This window comes from Suricata suricatta, chromosome 9, assembly GCF_006229205.1.
Source record: "Suricata suricatta isolate VVHF042 chromosome 9, meerkat_22Aug2017_6uvM2_HiC, whole genome shotgun sequence".
NCBI lineage: Eukaryota > Metazoa > Chordata > Mammalia > Carnivora > Herpestidae > Suricata > Suricata suricatta.
Genome location: NC_043708.1, coordinates 82,739,718 through 82,751,929, shown reverse-complemented (window position 1 = coordinate 82,751,929; position 12,212 = coordinate 82,739,718). Strand labels below are relative to the sequence as shown.

Below are 12,212 nucleotides of genomic sequence, written 5' to 3'. Positions count from 1 at the left end.
CCAGCAACATTCTTTGAAAATAACTTTTCTTTGCCCTTTGGATTGTCTTGCCACACTAGAAAATTTAAGAGTTTATTTCTTGACTTTTTAAATTTTCTTCCATTGATGTATATGTATAAGAGGTCCACACAATCTTTAGTTTATTTTTCTGAAAAATGAGGAGGTCAAGAAATATGTAACCTCCAAGTCTGTTCCTTTCCAAAATTGTTTTGGATATTCTGAGACCCTTTAATTTGCATATGCATTTTAAGATTAGCTTCCCAATTTCTAGGAAAAAAATAGTAGCTGGATTTTTTCCTTTTTAAAATTTTTTAAAATTAACATCCAAGTTAGTTAGCATATAGTGCAATAATGATTTCAATGATTTCAGTAGAATCCTATGATTTATCCTTTACATGTAACACCCAGTGCTCATCCCACAAGTGTCCTCCTTAATGTCTCTTATCGATTTAGCCCATCCCCCCATCCCCAACCCCTCCAAGCAATCCTGTTTGTTTTTTATATTTGAGTCTTCTATGTTTTGTCCCCCTCCCTGTTTTTATATTATTTTTGCTTCCCTTCCTTTATGTTCATCTGTTTTTTATCTTAAATTCCACATATGAGTGAAGTCATGTGATATTTGTCTTTCTCTAATTTTGCTTAGCATAATACCCTCTAGTTCCATCCACATTATTGCAAATAGCAAGATTTCATTCTTTTTGATTGCGGAGTAATACTCCATTGTGTGTGTGTGTGTGTGTGTGTGTGTATCTATATCACATCTTCTTTATCCATTCATCTATCAATGACATTTGGGCTCTTTCCATACTTTGGCTATTGTTGATAGTGCTGCCATAAACATTGGGGTGCATGTGCTCCTCTGAAAGAGCATACCTGTATCCTTTGGATAAATACCTGGTACTGCAATTGCTGGGTCATAAGGTAGTTCTATTTTCAATTTTTGAGGAATCCCCATATTATTTTCTGGAGTGGCTGCACCAGTTTACATTCCCACCAGCAGTCCAAAAGGATTCCTTTTTCTTCACATCCTCACCAACATTTGTTGTTGCAAGTTAATTTTACCCATTCTCGCTGGTATGAGGTGGCATCTCACTGTAGTTTTGATTTGTACTTCCCTAATGATGAGTGATGTTGAGCATTTTTTCATGTGTCTGTTAGTTAGCCATCTGGATGTCTTCTTTGGAAAATGTCCATGTCTTTTGCCCATTTCTTCACTAGATTGTTATTTGGGTGTTGAGTTTGGTAAATTTTTTTATAGATTTTGGATACTAACCCTTTACCTGATATGTCATTTGCAAATATCTTCTCCCATTCCTTTGGTTGCCTTTTAATTTTGCTGTTTCCTTGGCCTTACAGAAGATTTTTATCTTGATATGGTCCCAATAGTTCATTTTGAGCTCATGACCTGAGCCGAAGTCAGACTCTCAACTGACTGAGCGACCCTGGCACCAAATTCATATTCTATCTCTCAGTGGCAAAGACATGTGAGATTAAGGCTTGCTGTGGCAAGAGAAAGAGACATATTCTAATACCAATACTCACTGGGGTCCCCAGCATGGTGTATGTCTTCCCAGAGCCTGTCTGTCCATAGGCGAAAAGGCATATGTTATAGCCTTTGGCGGCTCCAGTCAGTACTTCAGTCCCCAAATCCTGGAACACCTATAACAACAAAAGTAGAAAGCATGTCACTATAGTCCTTCCCGTAGGAGATTGAAGACCATATCATTTTAAAGTTTTCAATGTCCAGCCTTGTGCCCAACATACAGTAAGCATGTTAAAACACATTTGAATGAATAAATTTTCCCTAGTAATCTTTTTCTGAAACTAAATTCATTCTTATAAAATTATAGCGAATTAATAGTCATGTGTGCTTCAGACACTTTATAATATTTTTATATTAAAAATATCCAGGGGTGGGGTGATTGGGAGGCTCCATCAGTTAAGTGCCCAACTCTTGATTTCATCTCAAGTCATGATCTCATGGTTTCGAAGTTTGATCCCTGCATCAGACTCTAAGTGGATGGTGTAGAGCCTACTTGGGATTGTCTCTCTCCCTCTTTCTCTGTCTCTCTGTCTCTCCCAAAATAAATAAATAAACTTAAAAAAGTAACCCAGAGGTGTCAGGTTGGCTCAGTGGGAAAAGCATGTGACTCTTAATCTCAGGGTTCTAATCTGAAGCCCCATACTGAATATAGAGATAACTTAAATAAGTAAAACTTAAAAAGAAATTTTTAAAAATTACCCAGAGTAGTGATATATGGAACTGTTCACTCTACTATACACGTGAAACTAACACAATACTGTCTATTAACTAACTGAAATGAAAATAAAAACTTAAAAAATAACCCAGAGTTGTACTTACACTTCTTATCACACAGAAAGGTTGTGGTATGGTTGATACTATTTGTGGATCTATTGACCCATCTTCTCTCCAAACTTATGGTAGTAGTATAGAAAAGTAGAGCTGGAGCTTGTTATTTAAAGAGAGAGGATTCATGTAAAATATATTTTTTAATAGGGCCTGGTGTTGGGGAAAGTTCTTAAAATGATTTCTCTTTCTCTAAATAGCTACATATAGTTTAATTATTAAGAGCACAGGCTTTGGGGGGTGCCAGGGTTGCTCAGTCAGTTGAGAGTCCGACTTCGGCTGAGGTCACAGTTCATGAGTTCAAGTCCCACATCGGGCTCTGTGCTGTTAGCTTGGAGCCTGGAACTTGCTTCAGATTCTGTGTCTCCCTCTCTCTCTGCCCCTCCCCTGCTCATGTTCAGTCTCTCTGTCTCTCTGTCTCTCTGTCTCTCTCTCTCTCTCTCACTCTCTCTCAAAAATAAACAAATATTTTTTAAAAATTATAAAAAAAAAAAAAGAACACAGGCTTTGGAACTTTCTAGGTTCAAAGCCTGGCTCCTTGGGCAAGTAACCTTACTTCAGTTTCCTCATCGGTGAAACACTGATTTTAAAAAAGCATCTAAGAATAGGTTAAGGGATCTCCAAAACAACATCAAGCATACTAACATTCGTATTATAGGAGTCCAAGAAGAAGAGAGAGACACAGGGACAGAAAATTTATTTGAAGAAATAAAGCTGAAAACTTCCCTAACCTGGATAAGAAAACAGACATCTAGGTCTAGGAGGCAAAGAGAGCCCAAAACAAGATGAACCCAAGGAGGTGCACACCAAAAAACATAATAATTAAAATGTCAAAAATTAAAGACACAATCTTAAAAGCAGAAGAGAGGGGCACCTGATTCAGTCAGTTAAGCTTTCGACTCTTGATCTCAGCTCAGGTCTTGATCTCAGGGTCGTGAGTTCAAGTCCCACCCTGGGCTCCATGCTGGGCATGAAGCCTACTTAAAAAAAAAAAAAAGCTAGGGTAGCAATACTTACATCAGACAAAAAAGACTTTTAAAATAAAGACTAACAATATAAAAAGAACAACATTACATAATGATAAAGGGATCAAACCAATAAGGGATATAATACTTATAGACATCTATGCACAGGGGCACTTACATATGTAACACAAATATTAAGACATAAAGGGGGAAGTCGACAGAATTATGCTAACAGTAGGACGTTATAACACCCTATTTACATCAATGGATAGATCACACCAACAGAAAATCAGTAAGAAAACAGTGGCCTTGCATGACACATTAGACCAGATGGATGGCTACATGCAAAAGAATGAAACTGGATCATTTTCTTTTTTTTTTTCTTTTGTAATAGCTTTTTTTAATTTTTAAAATTTTTGTACTTTACATCCAAGTTAGTTAGCATATAGTACAATAATGATTTCAGAAGTAGAATCCAGTGGTTTATCCTCTAAATATAACATCCAGTGCTCCTTAATGTCCTCCTTAATGTCTCTTGCCTTTAGCCCATCCCCCCACCCCAACCCCTCCAAGCAATTCTATTTGTTCTTTATATTTGAGTCTTTTATGTTTTGTCCCCCGCCCTGTTTTTATATTATTTTTGCTTCCCTTCCCTTATGTTCATCTGTTTTTTACCTTAAATTCCACATATGAGTGAAGTCCACATATATTAGTCTTTCTCTAATTTTGCTTAGCATAATACCCTCTAGTTCCATCCACATTATTGCAAATGGCAAGATTTCATTCTTTTTGATTGCTGAGTAATACTTCATTACACATATATACCACATCTTTTTTTTTTTAAGCGTTTATTTATTTTTGAGAGAGTGTGAGCAGGGGAGGGTCAGAGAGAGAGAGAGGGAGACACAGACTCAGAAGGCGGCTCATAGCTCAGAGCCTGACACAGAGCTCAATCCCACGACCTGTGAGATCATGACCTGAGCTGAAGTCAGCCGCTTTACCAACTGAGCCACCCAGGCACCCCCCACATCTTCTTTATCCATTCATCCGTCGATGGACATTTGGGTGCTTTTCATGCTAGGCTACGGTCTATAGCGCTGCTATAAACATTGGGGTGCCCCTTCAAACCAGCGTACCTGTATCCCTTGGATAAATAAATACCTAGTGCAATTGCTGGGTCATAGGGTAGTTGTATTTTTAATTTTTTGAAAAAGCTCCATACTGTTTTCCAGAGTGTCTGCACAAGTTTACATTCCCACCAGCAGTGCAAAAGGGTTCCTCTTTTGAAACCGGACATTTTCTGACACCGTACACAAAAAAATAAAATGTATTAAAGACATAAATGTAAGACCTAAAACCATAAAAATCCTAAAAGAAAACACAGGCAGTGGGGTGCCTGGGTGGCTCAGTCCGTTGAGTGTCTGACTTCAGTTCAGATCATGGTCTCCCAGTTTGTAGATTCGAGTCCCATATGGGGCTCTCTACTGTCAGTCAGCATGGAACCCACTTCATATCCTCTGTTCCCCTCTCTCTCTGCCCCTTCCCTGATCTCTCTCTCTCTCAAAAAGAAACTTCTTAAAATTTTGAAAAAAAATACACAGGCAGTAATCTCTTGGACATGGGACTCAGCAGCATTTTTCTGTCTCCTCAAGCAAAAAAAACAAAAGCAAAAATAAACAATTGGGACTACTTCAAACTTAAAAGCTTTTGCATAGCAAAGGAAAATATCAGCAAAATGAAAAGGCAAATAATATATCTGATAAGGGGTTAATATCCAAAATACATAAAAATGTATACAATTCAATGCCAAAAAAGCAAATAATCCAATCAAAAACAGGACAAGAACCTGAACATTGTCCCAAAGGAATCATAAAGATGGCCAAAGATGTTCAACATCATTAATCATGGGGGAAGTGCAAATCAAAACCACAATGAGTTATCACCTCATACCAGTCAGAATGGCTAGTATCAAAAAGACGAGAAATAACAAGTTTTGGTAAGGATGTGGAAAAAAGGATGTGTAGTGCACCACTAGTTGGGACTATGTGGGGAGCCCCTGTCCAAAAAGGTCTGAATTTTCTCAAAATATTAAAAATAAAAATAGCATATAATCCTGTAATTCCACTTCTGCATACTTATCCATAAAAGTGAAAATATCTAATTCGAAGAGGCAAATAAATATCTATGTTCACTGTAGCATTATTTACAACAGCAAGATATTGAAGTAACCTGTGCCCATCAATATATAATTACATGATATACATTATACAATGGAGTATTACTTAGCCATAAAAAAGAATGAAATCTTGCCATTTGCAGCATCATGAATAGACCCATAAGGTGTTATGCTAAATAAACTAAGTCAGACAGAAAGAAAAATACCATATGATTTCACTCATACATGAAATCTAAGAAACAAAACAAATGGGCAAACGAAAAAGAGAAATAGACTCATAAAACAGAATTGGTGGTTGTTAGAAGGAAGGGGGCTAAGGGAATGGTTGAAATAAGTGAGGAGACATAAGAGGTACAAATTTCCAGTTATAAAATAAGCTACAGGGAGGCAAAGTACAGCGCAGGGAATATAGTCAGTAATACTGTTATAACTTCATATGGTGACAGATGGTAATTTTACTTATGGTGGTATTTCATAATGTATATAATTGTCAAATCACTATGGTGTATATCTGATACTAATAAACTATTTTATGGCAATTCTACCTCCAGAAAAATATAAAGATGATGAAGACACCGGCCCTCCTCCTGGCCAAAAACACAAACTGATGAGGCCAGACTAAGACAACCCTATGGGAAGACATCTTCTCCTCTGATATCCTGCTAGGACTTTCCATTGTTCAAAGCCAACCTCAAGCCAGAGGCCAAGACGGTCCATTTTTTAGTCTAATAGGTCACCCCTGGGGCAAAGAATAAGATGGGAAAGGTTGAAGAATTCATCTTAAGGGCAAAATGAAGATATTTAACAGAACCTAAAAAAGGAAGGGAATGCTGGCTGAAGAACCTGGCAAGACTTCATGAAATAGGGAACATCTGAACTGAGTCTCAAGACAAAAGGATTTTTCAGGGGTGCCTGGGTGGTTCAGTTGGTTAAGCATTTGACTTTTTTTTTTTTAACATTTATTTATTTTGAGAGACAGAGAGAGACATATCATGAGCAGGGGAAGGGCAGAGAGAGAGGGACACACAGAATCGGAAGCAGGCTCCAGGCTCTGAGTTGCCAGCACAGTGCTGAATGCAGGGCTCTAACCCACAAACTGTGAGATCATGGCCTGAGCCGAAGTCAGATGCTCAACCGACTGATCCACCCAGGCATCCCAAGCATTTGCCTCTTCATTTTGCCTCAGATCATGGTCTCAAAGTTTGTGGGATCAAGCTTTATATCACGCTCTGCACTGACAACACAAAGCCTGTTTGGGGTTCGTTCTCTCTCTCTCTCTCTCTCTCTCTCTCTCTCTCTCTCTGCCCCTCCCCTGCTTGCATGCATGCTTTCTGTCTCTTGAAATAAATAAACAAATAAAAAGATAAGGATTTCCATGATGGGGATGATCTACTAGGTTGGATAAACAATACACATAAAGCTTGGAGTAACTAAAATACATAACTGTTGAGATGGAATTTGGAAAATCGGGTATGTTGGGAGATAAGACTGAAGTATTGGGGCCATGCTAAGGATTAGGTTTTATTTTCTTTCATCTTAGTGTGTACTGCATTATTTATGGCAGTCTCAAGGAATATGATAAGCAAGCTACTGTTCTACCATGAAAAATTAGCAGCACAAAGACAACTACGCAGCAAAGAAATAAAGAAACACTTATAGATAACCCTTAAATCAAAGAAGAAATCAAAATTATAAACTACTCACAAAGCAATGAAAAGAACAACATGTCATACCAATGAAATACAGCAAACTATGTGATTGAAGACTAACATTTTGTTTATACATTGGTTTCTTGACTTCCTCCACCTCTTTCTTCAGTTCTCTGAGCATCTTTAAGACGATTGGTCTATAGTCTTTGTTTAATATATCTGCCTCAGGGCTTTTTAAGGGACAGTTTCTGTTGATGATTTTTATTTTTCCTTTGAATAGTCCTCATTTTCAGGTTTCTTTATATGCCTTGTGACTCTTTATGTTGAAAACTGAACATCTGAATCTAATAATGTAGTAACTCTGGAAATCAGATTCTCTCCTCTCCCCGCGGTATGCTGTGTCTCGTTATTCTGTTTATTGTTTTTGTTTTTCTCATAACTGTAGGCTGTCTCTGTCCCAAGGATCAGCCTGAATTGTAAACCTAAGGTTCTAGCAGGTGGTCTTTTCTGAGCCTTTTCCTGGGCACACATGGTCACTTTCTAATTTTCCCCATGTGTATAGTTGTTTTTCAATGCCCTAGTCTTTAATGTCTGACTGCCAAATGGGGAAAAACAGAGAAATGAAGTAAGAGTGGATTGGGGAGTTGTCACTTTAAATCCCCTGGAAGTTACTTCCGCTTGATGAGGAGGGACTTGCAACAACAGGAAACTTGCAACAACAATGACTGCTCAACTCTTGGCAATTCTGCGATCCCAAGTAGGAATTGGCAGTCAGCACAGATTCCTGATATTTGGAAGACAAGGTCCTTTTTGTCCACCCGACTCCTGCAGGCTGTGTGCAAGATGCTCCAGGGCCCATGCACAGCTGCCTGCCACATGGCTAGGGATAAAGAATGGGTACTGCTGCTGTGCTAGAGGCTGAAATTGACAGACATTAACTGCAATTTATCCTCCAAGTCTTCCTCTGGAAGTTGCAAGCCTTCAAGAGAATCCAGAGTCCCAAAAACCATTACATCAGTTTTGCCTAGTGTAATCCCTGTCTGGGTGGGGAAACAGATTCCTCATGCTTCCTGATAAGGGTGCATAAGGCAAGCTGAGGGCCCAGTACAGGCTAACAGTAGACCCCCACCCTAGGTGGGATCTGTGTGATATTCCTCGGACACTCCTGGCTACCCAAGAACAAAGGAAAGGGGTTTAAGTGCTTCCCATGGTCATGTGGGAAACAAAGGCAAATGAAAAATCAAATTCCCTTACTGCCTACAGCCCACTGACAAGTCCTTGAAGCCAGCAGAATGACCTCCTTCTAGGAGCTCAGCTGCTCAATGATGACACTTTGCTAGGGGCCAAAGGGAATCTTGGCTTAACATTCTGACTCCTCAAGGTCCTACGTTAGCCTATGAAAATTCCTTTGGAAACTTCCTTTTTCTCAGCTCCCCCAAGATACGTGCCGGCAATCATACTCCAAGCTTGTGGCCCTCTGATATACATCTGAAGGGTCTCATGACTGAGATTTTACTAAGCAGTAATAAATGGCATTTTCCTAACAGCACCTGGCCCCTCAAGGTCCTGGAAACCTTGCTTTCAAAATGCCTTAGAGACTTATTCTATCTCGAACTACATTACAATCTGAGGGTATATAATCAGCTACCCATCACAACCCCAATGAAGTTCTTACTGCCCATAGGTCCTGTCCCTGTGCTTTAATAAAATCACCTTTTTGCACCAAAGACATCTTCAAGAATTCTTTCTTGGCCATTGGCTCCAGACCACCATACCATCACCCCAAAACTCAGCATTTCCTGCTCTGCCATCTTCCCAGACTCTTCTCCATAATTTTTCTTTAAAATACAAATTAGTAGCCCCATTTTCCCCTATTGAAACTGCATATATATATATATATATATGAGTATGAAGAAGTCTCTTTTGTTCTTGAATCTATTACCTGAGATTCACCCATACTATCACCCTACAGATGTACTTTTCCTTTTAATTTTCTGAAAACAAACAGAAAAATGTGAAATAATGTTAAACTACTCAGAGCTTAATAAAATTAAGTGAAAGAAGTTAAAATTTTTATTCAAACAATATTTACAGAGTGCCTACTAATGCAAAATGCTGTACTAAGCACTGCTCCCATTGTTTAAAGATAACTGTTAGGATTGCTTTGCACAATGAATACTTCATTAGAAGTGTTTTTATTCAAAGCCAGGGTTTTAGATCCATATAGCAACATTTACTTAGCAATTATTTTGTGTTAGGGTCTCTTCTTAGCACCTTAAATGATTTAATACTCCTCACAATCCATCTATGAAATAATTACTATTTTTATCATTCTCTAATTTTCACAGGAGAAAACTCAAATGCCACAGGTACTAAGTACTTGTATACAAAGCTCTTGCTCTTAACCAATGTGGTACCCTGCAGCTAACAAAGTAACTACTCATGGAATTACCAGGAAAGCAAATCTTATCAACTGAACATAAAGCTATTACTCTGCAATTTAAAACCTTCATGGCTTCCTCACTTCCTGTTATTTTTCTTTACACTGGAAAATACTTTACCAAGTCTCCTTTTTAGTATTTCCTCTTTAATACTTTGTAGGGGCTCCTGGGTGGCTCACTTGGTTAAGAGTCTGACTTTGGCTCAGTCATGATCTTGCGGTTAGGGGGTTCAAGCCCAGCATCAGGCTCTGTGCTGCCAGCGCGGAGCCTGGAGCCTGCTTCAAGTTCTGTGTCTCCCTCTCTCTCTGCCTCTCCCCTGCTCAATCTCTCTCAAAAATAAAATAAAACATCAAAAAAAGTTTTAATAATATTTTGTTATATTTTAGCCAAAAGCAATAAATTCTAATTTTACTGCCATTTATTAATGGCTTTTGGAATTTTTTGCTCCATTAACCTTTTCATTACATGTTAAGAGAATTATAATCTCACCCCAAATTTTCACACACACACCATCCCTACCCCATTATTAAATGATCTAATTTGAAGCTTATTAGAGAAACAAGCTTATATTTTTTTTCTTTGCTGTTTTTCAAGTTATGAAGAATACTCATTTTTGTATCAAGTTAATACAACAATGCATAAAAAGCTAACCTTCCCTTACCCCTAATGCCACTCATTTAAGTAGCCAACAGGTAGCCTTCCGTACTAAGGTAGGGAGGAATATATCCAACAAGTATGTCATTCCATACTTTCCTTCACATATACAAGGATATACAGTTCTTCGTTTTTATTTGTTTTCACTGAGATAAACACATATAATACACACATCAACCTCCAACTTGCTTTTTATCACACACTATACCATGAACATACAGGTTATTTGCCATAGACATAATTTTTCCTTTTCTCGTGTATACACACCACAGTCACAGTCACACAAACACAGTTTAAAATAACTGGGATGGGGCGCTTGGGTGGCTCAGTCAGCTGACTGAAGGACTCTCGATTTTGGCTCAGGTCACGATCTCAAGGCCCTAAGATTAAGCTCTGAGTTAGGTTCCACAGTGAATGTGGAGTCTACTTGAAATTCTAGATTCTCTCTCTCCCTCTCTGCCCTTTCCCTCTTTCCCCCCACTCACACACTCTCTCTCCCAAATGAATAAATGGATGAATGAATGAAATAACTGGGATAAAAAAATAATTGGGGTATTATTCATGCTTTGAGGGAAATGCCTTCTTTTATTTTTTTTAAAGACAATTCAATCTTTTTTAAAGTTTTATTTTGAGAGAGTGCACACATGTACATGAGTGAGGGTGGGGGGTGCAAAGACGGGGAGACAGAGAGAATCCCAAGGAGACTCTGTACTCTCAGTGGGGAGTCGGATGCAGGGCTCAAGCTCACGAACCAGGAGATCATGACCAGAGCTGAAACCAAGAGCCAGACGCTTATTAACTGACTGAGCCACCCAGAGACCCCAACTTTATTTCCTTTTTTATTTGCTCTCCTCTTCTCCCTTCCTCTTTCTTTCCTTCTACATTAACCCCATGCCTTCAGGTAACATGTTAATAACTGGCATCATTTCTTGTTCTTCCCACAGTAATAATCATAAACGCACACATATTTATGGGTTCTTTCTTACTTCTTTAAAAAATGGGATGCTGTTACACACATTGCTTTTCTCAATATCATCTCATGAAAACTCTTCTAAGTCGTCTGTGATAAATTCCATTGTATAAATACACCAAAACTGATTCAGCCATTCCCCCTAGGAATGGGCACTGTTTCTACTTTTATCCCTACTAACAATGCTTCAATAAACACCCTTAACCATATACTCTTATGTACTGGTGTTTTTATTTTTATTTTTTTATTTTTTAAGTAGGCTTCATTCCTGGCATGGAGCCCAAGGCAGGACTTGTACTCATAACCCTGAAATCAAGACCTGAGCTGAGATCAAGAGATGGATGCCCACTGACTGAGGCCATTCAGGTGCTCCCAGTGTTTTATTTTTATAGAATAAGTATCAGGAATGGGACTGCCAGGTCAAAGGATAAAATATTTCTTACTTTCATAAATACTGACACATTGTTTTAAAAAAAATTCCACTGACAATGTATGTCATGTTTGTTTCCTATTTCCAGCAGCAAACAGTATGGTTCCTTTTTAAAATTCTTTTTATTAATGTTTATTTATTTTGAGAGAGAGAATATGGAAGGGAAAGAGAGAGAAGAGAGAATCTCAAGGGGGCTCTGCACTGTCAGCCCAGAGTCTGATATGGGGCTCAAACTCATAAACCATGAGATCATGACCTCAGCCAAACACAAGAGTCAGATGCTTAACCAACTGAGCCACCTAGGCACCCCAGTATTGCTCCTTTTTTTTTTCTTTTAACCACTTAGTTTGGATGATACAAACCTATATCTCATTGTTACTGTAATAACAGTGAGCTTGACCTTATCATTCATTTTTTAGCCATTTAGATTTGCTCTCCTGGGAAGGGTCTATTTATATCGTTTGCCCATTTTTCTACAGGACTGTTTCTGTTTTACTTGTCAATATAAAAGACTTAGTACATTACAAACAGCAGCGCTACAACTGCCATATGAAATGCA

General features: G+C 38.4%; 1 protein-coding gene across 2 annotated transcripts in view; it reads right to left on the bottom strand.

Annotated features, from left to right (window-relative positions):
- STARD9 (StAR related lipid transfer domain containing 9) overlaps positions 1 to 12,212 on the bottom strand; it is a 130,666-nt gene that overhangs the window by 67,617 nt on the left and 50,837 nt on the right. For both annotated transcript variants that reach the window (XM_029952477.1, XM_029952478.1), the window contains exon 4: positions 1,543 to 1,659. In XM_029952477.1, coding sequence (XP_029808337.1) covers positions 1,543 to 1,659 — 117 coding nt within the window. The remainder of the gene's footprint in view (positions 1 to 1,542; positions 1,660 to 12,212) is intronic.